We start from the raw sequence: 26,457 nt of genomic DNA, 5'->3' as shown, positions 1-26,457 counted from the left end.
TGGTAAGTTGAAATTATATCTGTACGTTATTATGGACGCGCAACTTAATATAGACAATGGGAGATTCGTGCAAGCTATCTACTGATGGGGGGTACCCCCCACTGCCCACTGACCCACACTGCGCCATAGTGTGCGGGCAGACTGGCTGTGGGAAGACCGTTTTCGTGTTGGATATGTTGGAGGGTTACTACAAGGATGTGTTCGATAACATCGTTATCATGTGCCCTACTCTGAGCATGAATAAAACGTACGCGCGACCTTGGGTGATGACGGACCCGGACGTACACAAAATCGACCCTGGAACACGCCTGCAGGACTGGTTGAAAGCTCTTCACGAGAAATTTAAAGGGGAACCGACGCTGTTTATACTGGACGACTGCAGCGCTAATCGCGAGATAACAAAAAAGAGAGACATGCTATTGTACCTGGCCTTCTCCGGCCGGCATGCAAATCACAGCGTCTGGGTGCTAACGCAGAAGTTCAACTCGGTGTTGAAAGACCTCAGGGAGCAGACGCGATGGGTGGTCTTATTTCACTGCAAGGACAGGGATTCGTTCGAGGAGTGTTTGAGAGAGAACGATGTGATGAGCAAATTAGAACGGGAACGGGTAAAGAAACAGCTCGCTGAAACTAAACACGCTAAGCTCGTGCTCAAGACCGACCAACCAGTAGCATATAGGGTGTGCTAAAGCTAAGCAAAGCTTAGCAAAGCTAAGCAAAGCTAACCTAAAGCTAAGCTAAAGCTAAGCAAATGCTAAGTATAGCTATGATTTTTGAAGTGTTTATCGTGTGCAACTTAACCTTCATTTCTCTGTGTTTTGTCTGTATCGGGTATTATATAGTTAAAACTAAATCTTACTTGTTATATTATAAGATGGAGTGTGAGGAATTGCTCGAACAATTGTTGGTACCTGGGGTCTCCCCCACTGATGATAAGCGAGAGAAACTGGTGGCGTTGGCTGTTGGCGGCAAAGCCAAACATTACTTTGGAGACTACACTCCGGATAAAATTCACAAAATGTCAACCGAAGAAATCGATAAGCTGTACGCTAGATACGAGTCCCTGCTCGGAGCAGAAATGACAAAGACAATAGGATCGGCTATGACCCAGATATACACCGGTATTGTGTCATACTTCCTTCCCATTCCACCAGAGCGCCGACTTTACCTGTGGGAGGACCTCGAGAAAGACCCTTTTATCGAACACGCCGTGAGCTCTATCAGCTGCGAGCTGTACCACAAATATGGCATGTTGTTGGCTCCAGTGACGGCGGCGATTATCACGGCCAAAGCATTGTCAATTTGAGAGAAAAAATAATAATAATAGTATAGATGGATGCTGCTCCCGAGGTGACGGTGGGGGTACCCCCCACAGTGAGGGAAACCCCTCCCGAGGTGACGGTGGAGACCAGGGAACCAGTGGGGGAAGTGACCCCTTCACAGGAACCCCCAACAGTAACCAGGCAGAAGAATCCTAAGAGAGTAGCTGCCGGTAAAAAACGGTGGTGTAACCAACATAAAATTATCAACCCCCGACTGTTGTTGGCTGTAGGCGCTGCCGTGGTTATAACATGGTTATACGTGAGAGTACCCTCCCACAGTGAGGTGGTACCCCCCAACAGTGAGGTAACCCCCACTGTCGACCCGCATATCATGTTATAATTTTAATATTTTTATATCATATACATAATGTCTGAGGGGAAAACGTTCGTCAACGACGCATACCACGCCACAGTGGTCGCCAGTCTAGCCGTAGGGTACGCTCGGTTGACTAAAATGGTGCTTAAACAACCAACTATCAAGCTAGATTTCAACCTGCAGGATATGGGTATGCTCATAATGAACCTTGGTATGGCGATGGCCACAAAAGACATCCTAGTAAAACAAGGGATAATACCTGAAAATATAATGAAATAAATATAGGATGGCCACGATAGCTATGATGGTCGGTGGGGCGTTAGTGAATGCCCTGGCATTTTCCGGGAGTAATTTCCTCTTTTCGAAACTACGAGATGACCACGCGGCTGAAATACAGGAAGAAAGGAAGCGGCACGATCTCGCTACTGAGAAATTACAAAAGGCACAGGCCGAGTACGCTAAAAAACGCCTCCAGAGGATCGATTTTATTAACGAACAACTCCAGCGTGAAAACCATGCCGTTCAAACATTCAACGATGTCGATGAAGCAATGAAAGAATACTACCTACTAACTGGTAAACGATTGGAACCGCTCAATAAACCCACACTCGCTCAGTACTACACACCATCCAAGGGACAAATGAATCGTGAACTGGGCTTAATAGTGTTGGGTATAGCAGCTACTGCGTTGGTTGCGAAGCAATTAAACTAAATACCCATATAAGTAAACATGAGACCCGCTCCATACCGATGCGAATACATACTTATGGGGAAGACCGAGGCCTGTGGTAGGAAATGCAGGAATCAGGGGTTCTGTTGTTTCCATATGGGAAGTCCTAACTACACGTGTTCTGTGTGTGGTATCGGGGTTAAAGGGCACTACTGTCTATGTAAAGCTCACGGAGCGAACGTAGTCAGACATCAACTCATCTACGAGAATAAAAAGGGCTACATAAAAGAACGTAGGCGACTGCTCAAGATAGACTCCAATTAGACATTGGTTCTCTTAGGTGTAAACTATGACTACTGTACGCGAGCTTAAGCATATCGCAAAACAGAGAGGTGTGACCGGGTATTCTCGAATGCGGAAGTCAGCATTGTTGAGATTACTAGGTTTAGAAGCTCAAGCGAAACAGCTTGGATACACGGGTACACATGATACCTCGCTGAAAGAAGACTTACGAGAATTGGTCCGAATATTGGACGAAAATCCTCACCTAGTTTTGATTGGCGGCTCTCTTAATACCAAATAAAATATTTACAATACTATATCCAACAGTGCGAGTACTGGATTCACTATATTTTTTATCAACTCCCTTTACTGTGACCCAATTAGACATTGGTTCTCTTAGGTGTAAACACTATGACTACTGTACGCGAGCTTAAGCGGGTCGCAAAACAGAGAGGTGTGATCGGGTATTCTCGAATGCGGAAGTCAGCATTGTTGAGATTACTAGGTTTAGAAGCCCCTACGGTAAAACAATTAAAAGCTCAAGCAAAACAGCTTGGATACACGGGTTATTCAAACCTGGGGAGAGCCGGGTTAACCGCATTGTTATCACATGCCTCCGTAGCAAAACCTCCCACTGTAAAACAACTGAAAGCCGAGGCACACGATTTGGGTTTAGGCGGGTATTCCCGTATGAGGAAACCCCAACTTTTAGAATTATTACGCCAGAATAGAGCTATTGACCTACAGTTCGTGCGCACTGAGCGCGCTGTAGGCAACTATTTGAGAGGTTGGCACATGCACGTTGATAGAAACATAGACATTACAGATATCAAGCCTCTGATAGCTGATAAGGTCAACCAGGAACTAAATAATCTAGGAAGTATCAAGTTTCAGATCACAGTGAAAATGTTGCTCGATAAGCAGGTTGGGGACCTCACTGAGTATGTTCAGCCTTACTTCCGAGGTAAACAAGAGGTCGTCACACATACAGAGACCATTGACGCATCAATCGATACCAGTTTTCAGCAGATACGAGAATACCTAGAACGCTACACACACTTGGGGTCCGGGTGGGCTGTAGATAAAATCGATAATGTCTATCTAGACATAGCTAACTACGTGCCGTTCAGAGGCGGATCATACCTAGCCTTGCCCCCCTACTATAGGAACAAACATGCCATAGTAAACGTTAAGAATAGAGGAAACGATTGCCTGAGGTTAGCTATCAGGTCAGCCTTATTTCCAGCTGACACTAATCCGAACAGGTCTTCTAATTATCCTCAGGATGATGGGCTCAACTGGGATGGTATAGATGAACCCACCCCCATATCCCAGATCACTAAAGTAGAAAAACAGAATAATCTGGCTATAAATGTCTTTGGGCACGAAGGTAACACAACAATAGTACACAGGGTCAGCCCGGTGAAGGATCGCCAAGTTATCAATATATTCATGATCCAGCGAGGTGACAAGTATCACTACACATGGATAAAACACTTTAGCAGGCTGTTGTATGACCAATCAGCACACAGAGAAAAGACCCACTTCTGTGAACGATGCCTACATGGCTTCACACGAGCTGATTTATTAGAATCCCACCGGGATGATTGTCAAGGTGTGGGGCAGACGGCCATACGAGTCGACATGCCTAAGGAAGGTGATAATATCCTAAAATTCGGTAACCACAAGAACCAAATGTCTGTGCCTTATATCATATACGCCGACTTCGAAGCCTTGGTGGTGGGGGATTCCCCCACACCCCCCAGTGGTGCCGCCGGCGAGGCTCCCAGTGGTAGCTTCACCCACAAAACACAAGAGCATAAAGCCTGTGGGTTTGGATACATTGTCGTCCGTTGTGACGGGGAAACGAAAGCTCCGGTAGTGTATAGGGGCCCTGACGCGGCTGAAAGGTTTCTAAAATGTTTGCAGGAGGAAGAAAAAATTATTAGGAATGTATTGTATAGAATCGCTCCCATACGTATGACCCGAGTCGACAGGCTAGCTCACGCTAGTAGCACTAACTGTCACGTGTGCGACTCACCACTTAACGGTGATTCGGTGAGAGATCACTGCCACATAACTGGTAAGTATAGAGGCGCCGCTCACAGCGCGTGCAACCTCAAGCTTAAAATCAACCCTAAGACAATAAACATCCCCGTTGTCTTTCACAACTTGAGAGGGTACGACTCACACTTGATCATGCAGGCCATCGCGAAAATCGATGGTAATATAACGTGCATCCCCAACAACATGGAGAGATACATCTCCTTCAGCTTAAACGGACTTAGGTTCATTGACTCGTTTCAGTTCCTCCTGTCTTCACTCGACAGTCTGGTCAAGGCCAACAATACCTTCCCTATCACCGATCGATACACAGACGCCGAGACTAGACCCCTGCTTATGAGGAAGGGTGTGTACCCCTATGAGTACATGGATAGTTGGGTCAAGTTCACCGAGACCAGACTACCCCCTATTGACTGCTTTTATAGCAAGCTGAATGAGGCGTCCGTCTCACGAGATGATTACTCGCACGCGACTAACGTATGGAATAAACTGGGTTGTAAGAACCTGGGTGATTATCACGACCTGTACTTGAGGACAGATGTACTGCTGTTAGCCGACGTGTTTGAGACGTTTAGGCGAACGTGTTTCAAGCAGTATAAACTCGACCCCGCATGGTATTACACCAGCCCAGGTCTGTCATGGGACGCCTTGCTTAAAAAGACCGGAGTTAATTTGGAATTGCTCACAGATTACGACATGCACCTATTCATTGAGAAAGGCTTGCGAGGTGGGATTTCCATGGCATCCAAACGATACGCGAAAGCAAATAATCAATACATGAAAGGTTACGATCCTAACAAGCCAACCAATCACATTCTCTACCTCGACGCAAACAACCTGTACGGCTGGGCCATGAGCCAGTATCTACCTACAGGAGGATTCGAATGGGTACCCCACGTTGATGTTATGGGGGTTGCACCAGATTCGAACAAAGGGTATATCCTCGAGGTTGACTTAGAGTATACCAAGGAATTACACACATCACACAACAGCTACCCCCTTGCCCCCGAACGTATGAGGGTTAACCCAGACTGGATGTCTGAGTACCAACATAACTTGTTAGGTGGGCGTGTGACAGACGTTGAAAAACTCGTGCCTAACTTAATGAATAAGACCAAGTACATCGTTCACTATCGCAACCTACAGCTGTACCTGTCGTTGGGTATGAGGCTGACCAAAATACACAGGGTGCTCATGTTCGACCAGAGCCCATGGATGGAGCCCTACATCAGAATGAACACAGACCTACGAAAAAAAGCCACCAGTGATTTTGAGAAAAATCTCTACAAGCTCATGAACAACTCGGTGTTTGGTAAGACTATGGAGAACCTGAGGAAACGCGTGACTGTGAAGCTGGTTCGGTCGAGTGAGGAAGACAAGCTCAGGAGATTGATAGCCAGTCCGGCATTCAACCGTAGTAAGATATTCACAGACAACCTGGTTGCCCTACACATGAAGAAAAGCCACATAAAATTCAATCGGCCTGTTTACGTGGGGATGAGCATCCTCGATTTATCCAAACACCTGATGTACGACTTTTACTACAACGAGCTCAAGAAACAGTACGGCGACAGGTGTGAAGTGCTGTACACTGACACGGATTCCCTGCTGATGGAGATTCGAACCGAGGACGTGTACGAGGACATGAAAAAACACCTCGATTTATACGACACCAGCGACTACCCTAAGACCCATACCATACACAGTACGGTAAATAAAAAGGTCCTAGGTAAGATGAAGGACGAGTGTGCTGGCACACCCATAGCCGAGTACATAGGTTTGAGACCTAAGATGTACTCCATACTGAAAGCCGACAATAGTGAGATCCGGAAGGCTAAGGGGGTTAAGAAGTATGTGGTGAAACGACACATCAAACACGCCAGATTCAAGGAAGCCCTGTTCAAGACCCGTACCTTTAGGCATAAAATGAACACACTTAGAAGTGATGGACATAAGATATACGGACTGACTATAAACAAGACGTCCCTGTCGCCTATGGACACGAAACGTTGGATAGCTATTGATGGGATAAACACATACGCGTATGGACATGAAAAAATTTGAGGCTATTTACTACAGCCCACGTGGGTACTGGAAAGCAGCTAGCGCAGTAGATAAGCTAGCTAAAATAGCGCGAGTACCCCCGGAGGAAGCCAAAGCGTGGCTTGAAAAACAAGCCCTGTGGCAGATCTATTTGCCGGCACCACGCTACGTGCCTAGAAGGAGGTTGGGTATTAACATACCTAATAGCGTTCACCAGGCAGACCTACTGTTCCTACCCCACGACAAGAGGTACAAGTATGCCTTAACCGTAGTGGACGTAGCCAGTCGTTACAAGGAAGCCGAACCCTTGACCACGAAAGATTCGGCCCAGGTAGCCAGAGGATTCGAACGCATATACAAACGCAGCCCGCTGACGTGGCCAACAGAGCTGCAAGTTGACCCCGGACGGGAGTTCATGGGTGCCGTGTCACAACTGCTAGTCAAACACGATACAAAGGTCAGGCGTGGCACGGCCGGAGCCCATCGCAGCCAAGCCATAGTTGAGAGATTTAATAGGACTTTGGCTGAGCGCTTGTTCGGCCATCAGTATGCTAGGGAGATGGTCACCCCTGGAAAACGATCGACTGAATGGGTCACGAGGTTACCCAAGGTGGTGTCGGCAATCAACCATGAAGTCACCCGTCTCACCGGTAAGAAACCGGCAGACGCTATCAAACTAAAATCAATAGTTGCAGAGTCGGCCGCTCCATTGCGTGGGAAGGAGAAACAGATACCAGATAGGGCCCTAGTGAGGTATCTATACCAGCCGGGGGAACAAGCGGGCCACCGATCCTATATGGTCAGTCAAAACTTACAACATAGATAAAGTGGATATGAAAGCCGACGAACCTAACTTGTACTACTTGAGGGATGGGCCGGGTAGGGGGTTTGTAAGAGAAGAATTATTGATCGTACCGTACGGCACAGTGTTACCTCCAACACACGTTAAGTAGTAGGGGTAATAGTAGCAAGAGCTAAGGACCCAACCAAAGCCTTATTTAGTAAATAAGGCTTTGTAGAGACTTTTCTTGAAAGTGTTTTAAAACCCCCATTCCCTATACTACTAGAATTAAGTCATAATGAGTTGGATTTTGTGCCATGATACTCATAAATATATCCTCATTCATTTACAACCTCCAAACCACAGGAAAAGATGTATTTTCAGTGAAGGCAAATATTCTCGCCCTTGGGCCAAAATGTCTTTTCCCATGGGCAAGAGTTTTCAAAATTGCTCTCATTTAGAGGAATTAAGTCAAAATGAGTTGAAATTTCTGTCACGATACTCATAAATGTACCTTCATTCATTTACATCCTCCAAATATTGGAAAAGATCGCTGTCAGTTAGCAGAGTCAAGTCACAACAAGCTGAAATTTGTGTCATGATACTTATTAACACTTTTTCATTCATTTACAACCTCCAAAACATTTATTCTGGATGAAATTACACACTTTCGCCCATGGGCCTGCTACATTCTTTACCAAGAATTTCTAAACACAGTACAACGTAAAATACAACTATTCATCAGGGTATTATAAATGTACTGGATTATATTTTGTGTCAGGTAATAATAATTCATTTTTTATTTTTCAGAATGGCTATCTACAGAACAAGGCATCTACGGTTTGACACGGACGGTCTCAACAGTGTCGAAGCGCTATATCGGTTAATATCTGTCGAGAAACGTCCTTTATACACCCGAATATATGTTTCTGTGAATCAAACTGAAGTTCTTACTCGGCTGGAGCATTATGGCATCAAATTGTGAATGCATCGCCAAGACCTCTTTAATTAGGCGGCCGGTTAACTACGAGGGGTGCCCTATAAGTAGTTAGCCTCACCAAGTAAATAGTTTTGAACTTGAATTTTTCAGTTTATTGTCAACATAATCCCCACTGACTTCAACGCATAAGGTCCAACGTTCTTTCCAGCGTCCGCAACCCATGATAAAACCACTCTTTGTCACATGACCCTAAAAAGGCCTCAACAGCAGCAATGACGACATCGTCTTACTCAAATCTACGACCACGGAGACCACTTTTGAGTCTTGGGAACAGATAGAAGTCTGAAGGGGCTAAGTCAGGCGATAAAGGCGGATGTGGAAGGATTCTGAACCCACAATCATGAGCTGCAGCCATTGCTACCCGAGTGGTGTGTGCAGGTGCATTGTCTTTAAGAAGCCAGACTTCTCTCCGTCGTTTTCCTCGCTTTTTCCCTGATTTTTCTCCTATTAATTCACATAATTCACCAGCGTGATAATCGCAAGTGATAGTAAAGCCTTTCTGCAGATAATCAATCCAATTAATCCATCTTTGTCTACAAATACTGATGCCATAACCTTTCCACTGGATGTCACTGTCTTCAACTTCTTAGGAGGCGATGATGATGCATGTTTCCTCTGCGATCCTCCGCTTTGAGATTTTGTTTCAAGGTCAAAATGATGAACCCAGGTTTCATCTTGTGTAACAATATGTGGCCAAAAAGTGTCAGGATTCTGGGCACCCATCGGACCGACACCTTATTCCTGTGTAAACGTTCATGGATTATCCTTTCAAATGTTGTTTAACTAATGTGGTAAATAGTAGCTAGCTGTCTGATAATCCTTCGCCTGTCTTGCATGACTGAATCACGGACAACATTGATGTTTCCTTCAGTGGTACCTTCACAGGTAACTTGCCCTTAAAAACGTCTGCACATCACCTTTTAACTATACTGTGCAATTGAGCAGATTCACCTAATGTTGGGCCATGACATCAAAAATTTGCTGATGAGTGTTCTTATTCAAATGAAGACACATTATGATCAACCTACATTTAGTTGTGTCCATTTTGACTGTTTACAGGAGGGTGGTAGTCATCAACAAATGATACCAAGAAAACCTTCTGCATGTAGCTCATGATTTTCATGCATTTCAACATGCATATTTCCCACGTGCAGCGTGTGCAATTTGGTCACACCCAAACCACTACGTCAAGATGAAGCGCACTACTTATGGGACACCCTTCGTATGTCATATAGCAAATTGTGGAAATTCAGGAAAGATTTGATCTCGTTCTAAGTTTCGAACTCCGTGCTACGTCAGCTGCTGACTGAAACCCGATAACGTGCGGCAATTAAAGAGTACCACAACCCCTGTAAGCTACAGACCTACTAACGTGCACAACACTATGTCGTAGATAGATGTAATACCACACCGAAAAGTAACTGTGGATCTAATTGATAATTCACTCTGGCTTCCATAGTCCAGCAAGGTCCAGGCACGCTCTGTAAGAGAAATTCTGAAGCTTGTGAAAAATAGCACTACATTGTAACGTTATGAGGCCAATTTAGCAGTACCGCCGATAACCTCTAAACCAGTGCCTTGGCTGTGCCCTTGAGAAGTAGCACATAACATTGGCGTATTTGGGGGTATTTTCGGATACATATAATAAAACAATTTTGATAACACATTTGTGTTGTTGTTTTTGTGTTTGCCTCTGGCAGAAGACAAATTCCTACCAACCTAAATCAGAGATTGAAATCCGTATCGTTCAAAATGTGGTTCCTCTTGGCCATTCATTATGAAAGGAGTTCTCTATCAACAACCTGTTCGAGTTGTAACACTCTCATTAAAATGCATTTTATGACCACCAAAGAAATAACATCTCTGATCTGACTTTTTATCGTGTGTAATGATGTATTCCAAGGGTGGGCTTCTCAGATTCTACATCAATGCTCGCCATTATGGAAAATGGAATTAGATACTGAAAAGGGCATCGACTCAAATATGCTCAAAACCTGTGTTTTATGTGCAGAGAAAAATACGTTCCACGCCTGGAATATTAACTGCTCGATCCCTGAAGACAAGCAACCATCACATTCAGTAAGTGTATCATGCACAACACAGCTGAATCAAGTGCTAAATACAAACACGATATGTTGGTTGATGGATACTATTAGTCTTGTGTGTAATAAAACCCTGGCCTAATGCGCACATTCTGATTACCGTCGACCCCTAATGTCTTTGTAACCTTCCAATGTTGAACATCTGGACCTTGACACTGGAGTTCGTGACACGGGCTTTAGCAAAAAATCCCTTTTGGATACTGTCTACAATTTGGGTGAAGCTGACGCAACCGCAAGAAGTATGTACACATGCATGCTCATGCTCAGTCACAATATGACCACTTGGTCTCTTACTCAAGGTCAAGGTCGAGGTCATCACAGTCACAGTCATGTATCACGTACTAAATCTTGAGACACTCCTTGGTTCTCACTTCTCACGTTTTAAGCCCCTCGTTCACTCATGTTTACACGTTTCCTGTATTGACTTTTCTACTCTCATTTACCTGTCACTCGCGAAAGTCCGGGTAAGAATTCGTCCTCAGCAGCCAAGTGCTTGTCATATGCGCATCGGGTTGCCAGCATGCTGATTTGGTTGACACATGTCATCGCATCCCAGTTGCGTAGATCGATTTTCATGCTGTTGATCACTGGAATGTCTGGGCTCGAAGCGACTATTTACAGGCCACCGCCATCGACTTTGACGAGTCCTTATTATGTCTACCAGTTTCAAATCTCATTTTATTCTCCTTACACTATTCAGAGGTGTTTTCTAGCATATGTGTTATTGGGCAAAGCCATGAGTTTACACCAATATTAAGTCACCCTTTTACATGCAAACACTGTGCACAGGATAACGACTACAGTCTCCTCTAAAGATATGGCTAGAGGTTGACGATTTCCAAGAAACCATTGACAAGACAAGCTTTCATGGATGTAACCTCTATTCCTAACAAATGTTCTGTTTTTAACCCCAAATTTCCGAACCACACAACAAAATAGGACCTACTTCAGTATTTAATTTATTGTTTTTCTACGTTCCATGAACATTCATTGTAAATGTTTTATTTATTTATTTATTTATTTATTTATTTATTTATTTATTTATTTATTTATTTATTTATTTATTTATTTATTTATTTAAGCGGACTTTGGAAAGGGACACAACTCGAGCATTCCTCATCTTGAATAGTTTCGTTAAAGCTGTTGACTCTTAGTAAAGAGGACGTAAGTGATTTCAGGGTGAATCTTCCTGTTCTACCATTACAGGCGGCTATTGTTTATTTCCTGTAGATTTTGAAGGTATCTCACAAACACTTTTTGTTGGCCAAGTGGGTTGACTGCGATATTTACGGCAGCACACGTACATGTCAAGAGTGATGACAGATTCGGACGTCAATTCAACATTGAAAACTGTCATACAACCGAGATCAAGGAGGCGAAAAACCTGAAAAAAATCTTGAAATATATATTGCTTCTTACGAAGTAGTGGCGAAATTAGAGCTTAAATGTTGATAAAATTATGTAACTTTATTATTGTGAAAGAAAAGGAGACACCTTCACGTATTTCAAATTAGGAATTCAAATTCCACAAATATTTCCCACATTTGACTTTGAATTTCAACAACTAAAACCGCATGTGTGTTTCACAAAGAATTTCTCAATAACTCATGTTTTCGTCTTTGCAATACCCACAATATCCAAATTTCTGTCCTGTGTCTTTTGTTGCAACATGAAAATAGCCTTGATTGATCGTACTTTTACACCACGCTGTAACAACAAGGTTAGAAGATTAAACAAGACATAGGGTTTAAGGTTGTTTGTCTGAACGAAGGACTGAATGAGATCACATCAGAAATCTACTTATGTGTTGTGATTTTGACACTTCAGTGATCTTGGCTGATTGGATATGTCTGATGATAATCGGGATTATGTGACAGATGTGTCTCTGTGTCTGACGATGTAACACTTTGCTCCATATTTAATCGGTCATCCTCTATGTTATGGCAGTTCATATCAGGTTTTCAAATCGTCTACTGTTGCCAGAAAAGCATGGATTCCTCTGCTCTTCGTGTCATGTACAAACCGTTGGTGAATTACTCATTTACCGGCAGTTGTCTTTCTCTGGATACCTTCAGTCAGAACTCTCTGACTGCCATGGATTTCTCTAGAATGGAGCATGATGAAACAGATTGTTTGGATTCTTCTTCCGTTTTACAGAATCTACAGTCTTATCTAGCAGCAATGATGATGGAGATCCCAAGAAGCGTAGTGGACCACAGTGCGGTACAAAAGGACAAAATTAAGATAAGACTGATGCAGACACTTGAATCGGAGAAGACAGAAGAGGAAAAGCGGAAGACCAGGATTATTACCTCTGTTCTGAAAAGAGGCAAAATAAACAGATCACTTTTCAGACGATTTAGCCCTCGAAGAGTCACCATCAAACGTAGAACAGCATTCCATCCTCTTAAATGTCAAGTTGGAACAACCAAATCTGCACGTCGGAGTCATGATGCCACATTAATAAACGAATTGCTGTGTTTCAAGCCTATGCAGTAATCGGAGACGTTTTCAAATGGCTGTGAAACACCGATCTCCTTTTTGTTGAAAGTGCTACATTGACATGTTGCTGTTGCCTTTATCAATAAATCATTTACAAGAACGATATATGCACGTTTTATTTTCTCTCCACGAAATATACAAGAATCAATTACAATGCATGTGTCACATCCACTCAATGTGTACATGTTATGATGTACTAAGCTAATCACATTATTTGTGTGTGTTAAATATATACATAGATGAGCCCTGGAGATCAACAGTCTTTTTTAGTGCTATTCACAATACTACCCTCAACACAAGTTCTAAATGGTGTAAGCTGCAAAGTGAGAGGTTTAGGCCTTGGAGTCAATGTAGTAATCTGTAAATATGAAACATGAGCACCAGAGAATAATCGATCGGTCCCGGTTATGTGACCCAAACAGATTCCAGTAGGCCTGAAAGTCCACAATTACTACCAAAAACCACTGAAATTACGTTCAGAAATATATAGCGTATGCCTCGATCTGTGTGTCCCGTTTGATGTTCACAGATGCTATCTTTCATCGAAGGGGTGAATAATTATTGTTGTAGTTCGCACTGACAATTTGAGAAAGAAGAGTAGCAGAATCCAAGTTATATCAAAGTACCAAATTCGTGAAAATGTACACGACCAAACGTTAGCTAGCACATTGTACAAAGATGATAAACGTCTCTATAATGACATTCATAACAACGTCACATTTACACACCCCTGACAATGACGCCCAAATACTATGTCCTTCTTGTCGTTGTATAAACAAAAAACAACCCTGCAAACTCGTGACTCCAATCCGTTTTGTGCTTGTCAATGTGTTGTGGTTTGTGTACACACATCTGAGCAGAGTATGGAACGTGTCCTTTTCAATTACGTTGGAGGTGATACACAATCAACCACAGCCATACTCTGTGTGTTCAAAATAAGGACTACAATTCCATGCACGTTTGTCTCTACTTTTTGTCACCGCTTTACGGTTTGTCTCCCCAATATACTCAACATTGTAGTGTGACAAATATTTCTAAAAAGCTCAAATCAGTGACATCAGTGTATATTTTCAGTTCAGGAAAAGATCTTAGTGTGGCATGATTCGCATCTTGTCATGTTCTGATGGACGAAAACACTGAACAATAATAGTTACAGCTCGCGTTTATCTAGACCCTAGTTTAGAAGGAATAAGACCTCACAGAGAGACTTTGATTCTGTTTTACACGGTTTCTTTTCACAAATGGTCATACATACATCTTCTAAAAGTTATGAAATCTTCACTCCTTTCCGCATGTCAACAATGCATTAGAAGAAATACCAGTCGTAACTGCAAGGAGTTTTATTCACTAACAAATGGTATAGCACACAGAGAAATAACATAACGATAGCATGTAACAATTGACACTAACACCACGGACAATTACATCCAAACATATCATAACATCATGTCGAAAGACAGTTTTGGAGAAAGACAACTTTGGAAAAATGTACTGTGTTGTTCTTTGCCACACTCTTGAGGCTTTCTCACTAAACAACTCCGGAATCGGGATCTTCTCACACTTTTCATGGTAAGTCGACGTGGACTGAAACGTCGAAATATTTCTGTATCCATTTTAACTTTTCGTAACGGCCTCCTACGTAACTGGACGCTTTTGCTCAGAATGTGATAGATATCTTTGTCGTCCATTGTCCTTCTTTTGACAGTATCAATTCTCGCAGACGGTATATATTCAGACATTCAAGTGACACTGATCAAGTCTGACACTGAGACAAGACAAGATTGGTGCCAATCACGGAAAGCTCACCACATGTTGTTACAGACAGTCCTCACACAATGGGTGATGATACAGTCAATCATTTTCAATCGCACTGTAAATACGAGCCCCCAGACGATTATGTGGGATTATTTGGAGGCAAGTAAAACGAAGTCAACTGACGTTTGATGGGGTTGACGACCATGAAACGACGATAGACAAGATGTCAGTCATCAACCGGCTGACAAGACATGCAAGGTGTCGGGTTCAGTAGCAGTTCTAGATATATCCAGAAAGGAAAAGTCCAAACGTCAACATGCACTTAAATCCACGCCATGTATTGTATTACAGTAAAGAACCTACTACATTGTACAGAATAGTAGTCTGTTTTAGCACCAAATTCACAATCCTTATGCTTCGTGAGTGAGCTTTATGTTTCATGTAATGGGCAATGTTCATTTCTCTGTAAATTAATTTCCATTAGGTCAAATGGATAGTTTTCATCTGAATTGCCAAGGTGTACCTTGAACACGTCACAATTCAATTCTGGACTGACAGAAGTCCAGAAACTCTCAGCACTGTGCCCACGCTCTCACAATGGATTTGGAATTAAACATGCATTTGTTATGTATATGTGGTAAGTGAAAAAATGAAAAAAAAACATTTTCGAAAACTCAAAATTTAAACTCGCTTGCCCATGGGCGAACAGTGGCCAATGGGCAGGCCCATGGGCAAGAGTGTTTAATTTCGTCCAGAATACATGTTTTGGAGGTGGTAATTGAATGTTAATAAGTATCATGACACAAATTTCAGCTTGTTGTGACTTGACTCTGCTATCTGACAGCGATTTTACAAAATCTCGCCCATAGGTGAAAAACATATTGGTCCATGGACGAGAGTAATTACTTTCACTGAAAATACATGTTTTTTCCAGGCTTTGCAGTTTTTGAATAAACGAACGTGTATTTATTAGTGTCGTGACACGAAATTAAGCTTATTTTGACTTAATTCGGCTAATTTAGAGTATTTTTTTAAAAAGGTCTCGCCAGTGGGAGAAAAACATTTGGCCCATGGGTGAGAATATTTACTTTTACTTAAAATACATCTTTTTTCATGTTTTGGAGGTTGTGAATGGATGAAAGTATGTTCACAAGTATCACGACACACATTTCAACTCATTTTGACTTAATTCCGTTAATTTAGAGCGATTTAACAAAATCTCGCCCATATTTCCTTTTACCCCAAATACATCTTTTCCAATGTTTTGGAGGATGTAAATGAATGAAAGTACATTTATGAGTATCATGACAGAAATTTCAACTCATTTTGACTTAATTCCTCTAAATGAGAGCGATTTTAAAAACTCTCGCCCATGGGAGAAAGACATTTTGGCCCAAGGGCGAGAATATTTACCTTCACTGAAAATACATATTTTCCACTGTTTTGGAGGTTTGAATGAATGAGGATATATTTATGGGTATCATGGCACAAAATCCAACTCATTTTGACTTAATTCTGCTAATTGAGGCCGATTTTCAAAAATATCTCGCCCATGGGAGAAAAACATTTGGCCCATGAGCGAGAATATTTCCTTTCCACTCCAAATACATCTTCTCTAATGTTTTGGAGGATGTAAATTCAGTTTAATTTAGTGAGTTTAGTTTTATGTCGCACTCAGTAATGTCCCTGCAATATGGCAGCGGTTTGTAGATAATCGAGCTTGGACCAGACAATCCAGTGATGAACAGCATAAGCATCGACCTGCACAACTGGGAACTGATGACATGTGTCAACCAAGTCAGCGAGCATGACCACCCGATCCAGTTAGTCGCTTGTTTTCTTTATCATTTGTACTAATTAGTATGCGCCTCCTCATGCCCCAGTGCACACAGTGACCTGGTTTCCATCGCAACTTCGGCTGCGTTTAACAGTATTTCAGTCAGTTTACTGTATCAGTCGAAATCTTACAATGAATGAATGAATGACTGAATGGAGAGCAAGAAGTATATGTGAATGAATGAAAGAAATAATAAAACAAGAAGTGCATATGTGAATGAATGAGAAAGAAATAATAAAAGAAAGAAGTACATATTTGAATTAATGAAAGAATAAATGATACACCACGGCCATCCCTTCCAAAACATCCTAAAGAACGCAAAACTATCGTTAGATCACATGTGTTCAAATCAGCTTGTTATTGTCTCCCTGGTCAGACATAACAATTGTCAGACAGGTTAAAACAACAAACTATCTGGTTGACTGCACAGCTGCCTGTTGACGTAGTATACCCACATCACCTACTATTCCTGCGTAACCTTCATCTACATCACCATCCTTAATATATTGAGCAGAGAGCACAGAAAGCCGTGTGGCTGTAACCACTGAACCGTGGCGTCTTTCTGTTCCCAAGTTCCCAAGTCGGGGTGTCCTTCACTAGCTCTTCCATTAATCTTTAAAACATCTAACAAGCTCAACGCATGCATCTTTTTACTAAAATGTGATGCTATACATAATGATAAGAGTATTTTTATGTATTATTCATTTGAGAAATTATTATTTTATGATACATATATGTATGACATGCTGGACAGGTATAAGGCATTTTGTGTTAATTTACCATTCCCATTTTCATAATGCATAAAAAAGACACTCATTAATCTATCACACAGTTTTGTCATTCTTTCATTCCAACATTGTTGCGCAATACAGTTTGTTAGGTTAGCGAGGATGACGTCGAGGTCTGCAGCAGGGTACGTGTGTGAGGCCACAGCTCTTTGTCAGCAGGGTAAATGGGAACAGTATTGCTCGGGTCAGAGGCGTATATCTTAAAGAACCCAGAAACTGATGCCTGAAAGTTCGTTTGTCACCAATGGGAACGATGATTTGCAGAGTAACCCAGAATTGGGAATAGTTAATTAAATGTGAGTGGAGATTTTGAGTCACATAGGCTATTAAATGTTAGTGCTACTTGGCAATGAATATTACCACATGCGTGTACCATACAATATCTGCTGTTTGACATTTTTATGCGTTTACTTTTCTATTTTTCAAATAAATTTTCACTATTTTTGCTACAGTCGAAAAGATTTACTTTGGCTTTCATGATTGTGGTCTCTTAGTATTTTAGAAATTATGTTGTTGAAACAGTTGGAACTGTTGATCTGTAGTCTTTCAAAATTCATTTTCACGAGATACATTCTCCCTTTTTACCAGTTCTCAAAATGAACATATAACGGTTTACACAAAGGTATCTTCCCGTAAAATAAGTAGGAGGAAACGTGAAGTATAGCAGCGCATTTGCCATAACTGAAGTTGTTAAAATGATAATGAAAACTGTCATTTCCAACATTCAACTCGAAACGGTGATATAATAATGAAATATGACATCTGCTTCACTTTAAGTAAACGTCTTTGAATTTGTTTTGTTTTAAAGAACTTATTACATCTCAGAGAGCAAGTACACAGATCAAAAAACCAAAACGAAACAAACAAACAAACCGAACCCTACCCCTACACCCCCACCTTCCTTCCCCTTTCCCCCTATTAATGATATCGAATTTTCATGAAATCACTATAATGCTTCTGAAACGTGACGATGAAATCTTTAATCTGTTGGGATGTTTGCGAAAATACACTTACACGAACGTTTAAAGTCGAACTGATATGTGATAGTTAATCTAACTTATAAAAATCTTCAAACTACGCGGGCTCGTTAGTTCTATAATGAACGCTGTGACCATCTTCAATAGGTAGGTATACCGCAATAGGAAAATCATTTTCCCAACAACTCTTAAAAGATGAGAAATTATAAAAATGATGACAATTATGAAATCACCTTGACAAAGTCAAACAAACTTATGTGAGTACGGTTCAATGAACATGTGGGCCAACAACATGCAGGGCTATGTCTCGGTTTGTAGCAAGCCTGGGGAAAATACGATGTGTTCTCTTATATCATAAAATACATGTACTCTCTTTCAACACACCAAATACATTCCAGTATGGTGGCAACGCATGTTTCAGTGATGAATATCATATTTTATCTCCTCACAAATTCTTTTTTCTGTGTTCATCTCACCCAGACAGTCAAGTATGTTCTGATTATCTGATACTGTTTAAACGACTTACCTCAATATTATGAGTTGAGTTGGAAACTTGTTTCTTATCTTCTCTTTTCCATGGTATCAGAACGGGAACGGGAAGGTCTAGCCAAGACAGCACAGGAGATGCCTGGCGGTCCTCTATTGTATTCAACGAGTCGTTATGTAATACATACTGGGTCACATCCTTGTTGCGCAATACAGTTTGTTAGGTCATGCACAGTTTCACAGATGTGAAAAAATACAAATGCATATCGCATTTATGCATTGGTTGTCATGCAGTTGTTATCTAGTTTAATAATGCACATTTTGATCTGAGGCTACAGTTTGTACTGTATATTAATTTGTTGAAATGGGAGCGGTTTTCAGAAGAGTAGTAACATATCGTTCACCGAATTGTATTTGTTTACTGAATAAAATTAGGATTAACTAAAATAATCGGTTACATTGGACCAACTGTTTATATATTGGATTATAAATGTACTGGATTATATTTTGTGTCAGGTAATAATGATTCATTTCTTATTTTTCAGAATGGCTATCTACAGAACAAGGCATCTACGGTTTGACACGGACGGTCTCAACAGTATCGAAGAGCTATATCGGTTAATATCTGTCGAGAAACGTCCTTTATACACCCGAATATATGTTTCTGTGAATCAAACTGAAGTTCTTACTTGGCTGGAGCATTATGGCATCAAATTGTGAATGCATCGCCAAAACCTCTTTAGTTAGGCGGCCGGTTAACTACGAGGGGTGCCCCATAAGTAGTTAGCCTCACCAAGTAAATAGTTTTGAACTTGAATTTTTCAGTTTATTGTCAACATAATCCCCACTGACTTCAACGCATAAGGTCCAACGTTCTTTCCAGCATCCGCAAAACCACTCTTTGTCACATGACCCTAAAAAGGCCTCAACAGCAGCAATGGCGACATCGTCTTACTCAAATCTACGACCACGGAGGCCACTTTTGAGTCTTGGGAACAGATAGAAATCTGAAGGGGCTAAGTCAGGCGATAAAGGCGGATGTGGAAGAATTCTGAACCCACAATCATGAGCTGCAGCCATTGCTACCCGAGTGGTGTGTGCAGGTACATTGTCTTTAAGAAGTTTTCCTCGCTTTTTCCTTGATTTTTCTCCTATTAATTCACATAATTCACCAGCGTGATAATCGCAAGTGATAGTAAAGCCTTTCTGCAGATAATCAATCCAATTAATCCATCTTTGTCTAAAAATACTGATGCCATAACCTTTCCACTGGATGTCACTGTCTTCAACTTCTTAGGAGGCGATGATGTTGCATGTTTCCTCTGCGATCCTCCGCTTTGAGATTTTGTTTCAAGGTCAAAATGATGAACCCAGGTTTCATCTTGTGTAACAATATGTGGCCAAAAAGTGTCAGGATTCTGGGCACCCATCGGACCGACGACTTATTCCTGTGTAAACGTTCATGGATTATCCTTTCAAATGTTTAACTAATGTGGTAAATAGTAGCTAGCTGTCTGATAGTCCTTCGCCTGTCTTGCATGACTGAATCACGGACAACATTGATGTTTCCTTCAGTGGTACCTTCACAGGTAACTTGCCCTTAAAAACGTCTGCACATCACCTTTTAACTATACTGTGCAATTGAGCAGATTCACTTAATGTTGGGCCATGACATCATAAATTTGCTGTTGAGTGTTCTTATTTAAATGAAGACACATTATGATTAACCTACATTCAGTTGTAGCTCATGATTTTCATGTATTTCAACATGCATATTTCCCACGTGCAGCGTGTGCAATTTGGTCACACCCAGACCACTACGTCAAGATGAGGCGCACTACTTGTGGGACACCCTTCGTATGTCATATAGCAAATTGTGGAAATTCAGGACAAATTTGATCTCGTTCTAAGTTTCGAACTCCGTGCTACGTCAGCTGCTGACTGAAACCCGATAACGTGCGGCAATTAAAGAGTACCACAACCCCTGTAAGCTACAGACCTACTAACGTGCACAACACTATGTCGTAGATAGTTGTAATACCACACCGAAAAGTAACTGTGGATCTAATTGATATTTCACTCTGGCTTCCATAGTCCAGCAAGGTCCAGGCACGCTCTGTAAGAGAAATTCTGAAGCTTGTGAAAAATAGCACTACATTGTAACGTTATGAGGCCAATTTAGCAGTACCGCCGATAACCTCTAAACCAGTGCCTTGACTGTACCCTTCAGAAGTAGCACATAACATTGGCGTATTTGGGGGTATTTTCGGATACATATAATAAAACAATTTTGATAACACATTTGTGTTGTTTTTGTATTTGCCTCTGGCAGAAGACAAATTCCCACCAACCTAAATCAGAGATTGAAATCCGTATCGTTCAAAATGCGGTTCCTCTTGGCCATTCATTATGAAAGCAGGAAACGTGAAGTTCGAGTTGTAACACTCTCATTAAAATGCATTTTATGAACACCAAAGAAATAACATCTCTGATCTGACTTTTTATCGTGTGTAATGATATATTCCAAGTGTGGGCTTCTCAGATTCTACATCAATGCTCGCCATTATGGAAAATGGAATTAGATACTGAAAAGGGCATTGACTCAAATATGCTCAAAACCTGTGTTTTATGTGCAGAGAAAACACGTTCCACGCCTGGAATATTAACTGCTCGATTCCTGAAGACCAGCAACCATCACATTCAGTAAGTGTATCATGCACAACACAGCTGTATCAAGTGCTAAATACAAACACGATATGTTGGTTGATGGATATTATGTGTCTTGTGTGTAATAAAACCCCTAATGTCTTTGTAACCTTCCAATGTTGAACATCTGGACCTTGACACTGGAGTTCGTGACACGGGCTTTAGCAACAAATCCCTTTTGGATACTGATTTTGGATACTACAATTTGGGTGAAGCTGACGCAACCGCAAGAAGTATGTACACGTGCATGCTCATGCTCAGTCACAATATGACCACTTGGTCTCTTACTCAAGGTCAAGGTCGAGGTCATCACAGTCACAGTCATGTATCACGTACTAAATCTTCACACACTCCTTGGTTCTCACTTCTCACGTTCTAAGCCCCTCGTTCACTCATGTTTACACGTTTCCTGTATTGACTTTTCTACTCTCATTTACTTGTCACTCGCGAAAATCCGGGTAAGAATTCGTCCTCAGCAGCCAAGTGCTTGTCATATGCGCATCGGGTTGCCAGCATGCTCATTTGGTTGACACATGTCATCGTATCCCAGTTGCGTAGATCGATTTCCATGCTGTTGATCACTGGAATGTCTGGGCTCGAAGCGACAATTTACAGGCCACCGCCATCGACTTTGAATAGTCCTTATTATGTCTACCGGTTTCAAATCTCATTTTATTCTCCTTACACTATTCAGAGGTGTTTTCTAGCATATCTGTAATTGGGCAAAGCCATGAGTTTACACCAATATTAAGCGACCCTTTTACATGCAAACACTGTGCACAGGATAGCGACTACAGTCTCCTCTAAAGATAGGGCTAAAGGTTGACGATTTCCAAGAAACCTTTGACAAGACAAGCTTTCATGGAACCTCTATTCCTAACAAATGTTCTGCTTTTAACCCCAAATATCCGAACCACACAACAAAATAGGACCTACTTCAGTATTTAATTTATTGCTTTTCTACGTTCCATGAACATTCATTGTAAATGTTTTATTTATTTATTTATTTATTTATTTATTTATTTATTTATTTATTTATTTATTTATTTATTTATTTATTCATTCATTCATTTACTTATTTAAGCGGACTTTGGAAACGGACACAACTCGAGCATTCCTCATCTTGAATAGTTTCGTTAAAGCTGTTGACTCTTAGTAAAAAGGACGTAAGAGATTTCAGGGTGAATCTTCCTGTTCTACCATTACAGGCGGCTATTGTTTATTTCCTGTAGATTTTGAAGGTATCTCACACACTTTTTGTTGGCCAAGTGGGTTCACTCCGATATTTACGGCAGCACACGTACATGTCAAGAGTGATGACAGATTCGGACATCAGTTCCACAATGAAAACTGTCATACAAAAGAGATCAAGGAGGTGAAAAACCTGAAAAAAAATCTTGAAATACATATTACTTCTAACGACGTAGTGGCGAAATTAGAGCTTAAATGTTGACAAAATTCTGTAACTTTATTATTGTGAAACACAAGGAGACACCTTCACTTTTTTCAATTTAGGAATTAAAATTCCACAAATATTTCCTACATTTGACTTCGAATTTCAACAACTAAAACCGCATGTGTGTTTCACGAAAGAATTTCTCAATAACTCATGTTTTCGTCTTTGCAATACCCACAATATCCAAATTTCTGTCCTATATATGTCTGTTGTTGCAACATGAAAATAGCCTTGATTGATCGTACTTATACGCCACGCTGCAACAACAAGGTTAGAAGATTAAACAAGACATAGGGTTTAAGGTTGTTTGTCTAAACAAAGGGCTGAATGAGATCACATCAGAAATCTACTTATGTGTTGTGATTTTTGACACTTCAGTGATCTTGGCTGATTGGATATGTCTGATGATAATCGGGATTTTGTGGCAGATGTGTCTCTGTGTCTGACGATGTAACACTTTGCACGCTTGTCTCTACTTTTTGTCACCGCTTTACTGTTTGTCTCCCCAATATACTCAACATTGTAGTGTGACAAATATTTCCAAAAAGCTCAAAGAATGACATCAGTGTATATTTTCAGTTCAGAAAAAGATCTTAGTGTGGCATGATTCGCATCTTGTCATGTTCTGATGGACGAAAACACTGAACAATAGTAGTTACAGCTCGCGTTTATCTAGACCCTAGTTTAGAAGGAATAAGACCTCACAGAGAGACTTTGATTCTGTTTTACACGGTTTCTTTTCACAAATGGTCATACATACATCTTCTAAAAGTTATGAAATCTTCACTCCTTTCCGCATGTCAACAATGCATTAGAAGAAATACCAGTCGTAACTGCAAGGAATTTTATTCACTAACAAATGGCATAGCACACGGGGAAATAACATAACGATAGCATGTAACAATTGACACTAACACCACGGACAATTACATCCAAACATATCATAACATCATGTCGAAAGACAGTTTTGGAGAAAGACAACTTTGGAAAAATGTACTGTGTTGTTCTTTGCCACACTCTTGAGGCTTTCTCACTGAACAACTCCGGAATCGGGATCTTCTCACACTCTTCATGGTAAGTCGACGTGGACTGAAACGTCGAAATATTTCTGTATCGAAGCATATGCTGTTCTCATGGTCGCTCAGTGGGTAATCTACCAAGGGCGCATATCCCAGGTCAAAAGAGTCATCAAATGAAAAGCAACTCTCAGTAAATGAGTAGTCAACCAGAGACTTGTTTAACACTTTACACGGTGGGGAAGCCATGGAATTCTCGTAGTATCTTTGGAACAAATGATGAAGTTTAAAGAAATGGAACACTGAGGAATAGCAATCCTCGCAGACGGTATATATTCAGACATACAAGTGAAACTGATCAAGTCTGACTCTGAGACAAGACAAGATTGGTGCCAATCACAGAAAGCTCACCACATGTTGTTACAGACAGTCCTCACACAATTGATGATGATGCAGTCAATCATTTTCAATCGCACTGTAAGTACGAGTCCCAGACGATTGTGTGGGATTATTTGGAGGCAAGTAAAACGAAGTCAACTGACGTTTAATGGCGTTGACGACCATGAAACGACGATAGACAAGATGGCAGTCGTCAACCGGCTGACAAGACATGCAAGGTGTCGGGTTCAGTAGCAGTTCTAGAAATAATATCCAGAAAGGAAAAGTCCAAACGTCAACATGCACTTAAATCCACGCCATGTATTGTATTACACTAAAGAATCTACTACATTGTACAGAATAGTAGTCTGTTTTAGCACCAAATTTATACTTATATCTTCATACTTCGTGAGTGAAATTTATGTTTCATGTTATGGGCAATGTTCATTTCTCTGTAAATTAATTTCCCTTTGGTCAAATAGATAGTTTTCATCTGAATTGCCAAGGTATACCTTGTTTTCTTTTATTAAAGTATCATCTTAGTTTCATGAGACTGGCAAGTCTAATGTCTGGATTATTTGAAATTTGAAGTCAGTTATGTCATAGAGCTTGTTTCCATCATTATCGGAATATACATGTCTTGTTTCTCTGATTAAGCCGTCTCCTTTGTAAGACCTGGGACACTTTTATACCTAATATTTGAAGTGAATTAGAAGTGTCCCATATTTTGTGTGAAACAATGACCTCCAAATGTTTCAAGTGGGAATTTACTGTCAAAGTGGACTTTCACCTTTACAATTCCATCGCTTCCTACAATTTATGTATCAAACTATAACAAATATTTCCTACATTAGACTTTGAATTTCCTCAAGTGAAATCGCATGTGTGTTTCACGAAAGAATTTCTCAAAAACTCATGTTTTCGTCTTTGCAATACCCACAATATCCAAATTTCTGTCCTATATATGTCTGTTGTTGCAACATGAAAATAGCCTTGATTGATCGTACTTTTACGCCACGCTGTAACAACAAGGTTAGAAGATTAAACAAGACATAGGGTTTAAGGTTGTTTGTCTAAACAAAGGGCTGAATGAGATCACATCAGAAATCTACTTATGTGTTGTGATTTTTGACACTTCAGTGATCTTGGCTGATTGGATATGTCTGATGATAATCGGGATTATGTGACAGATGTGTCTCTGTGTCTGACGATGTAACACTTTGCTCCATATTTAATCGGTCATCCTCTATGTTATGGCAGTTCACATCAGGTCTTCAAATCGTCTACTGTTGCCAGAAAAGCATGGATTCCTCTGCTCTTCGTGTCATGTACAAACCGTTGGTGGATTACTCATTTACCGGCAGTTGTCTTTCTCTGGATACCTTCAGTCAGAACTCTCTGACTGCCATGGATTTCTCTAGAATGGAGCATGATGAAACAGATTGTTTGGATTCTTCTTCAGTTTTACAGAATCTACAGTCTTATCTAGCAGCAATGATGACGGAGATCCCAAGAAGCGTAGTAGACCACAGTGCGGTACGAAAGGACAAAATTAAGATAAGACTGATGCAGACACTTGAATCGGAGAAGACAGAAGAGGAAAAGCGGAAGGCCAGGATTATTACGTCCGTTCTGAAGAGAGGCAAGATAAACAGATCACTTTTCAGACGATTTAGCCCTCGAAGAGTCACCATCAAACGTAGAACAGCATTCCATCCTCTTAAATGTCAAGTTGGAACAACCAAATCTGCACGTCGGAGTCATGATGCCACATTAATAAACGAATTGCTGTGTTTCAAGCCTATGCAGTAATCGGAGACGTTTTCAAATGGCTGTGAAACACCGATCTCCTTTTTGTTGAAAGTGCTACATTGACATGTTGCTGTTGCCTTTATCAATAAATCATTTACAAGAACGATATATGCACGTCTTATTTTCTCTCCACGAAATATACAAGAATCAATTACAATGCATAT

The 26,457-nt window shown here is 41.0% G+C and overlaps 1 protein-coding gene across 1 annotated transcript in view; it reads left to right on the top strand.

The window, feature by feature from the left end:
- Positions 1-10,144, top strand: part of LOC137294230 (beta-1,4-N-acetylgalactosaminyltransferase bre-4-like) — a 41,412-nt gene extending 31,268 nt beyond the window's left edge. Inside the window, exon 6 of the mRNA XM_067825226.1 lies at positions 8,289-10,144. Within this exon, the coding sequence (XP_067681327.1) occupies positions 8,289-8,463 (175 nt within the window). The 3' untranslated portion in view covers positions 8,464-10,144. The remainder of the gene's footprint in view (positions 1-8,288) is intronic.
- Positions 10,145-26,457: the final 16,313 nt, after the last annotated feature.

The sequence above is a fragment of the Haliotis asinina genome, chromosome 8, assembly GCF_037392515.1.
Source record: "Haliotis asinina isolate JCU_RB_2024 chromosome 8, JCU_Hal_asi_v2, whole genome shotgun sequence".
Lineage (NCBI taxonomy): Eukaryota > Metazoa > Mollusca > Gastropoda > Lepetellida > Haliotidae > Haliotis > Haliotis asinina.
This window is presented reverse-complemented; position numbering and strand designations above follow the sequence as displayed.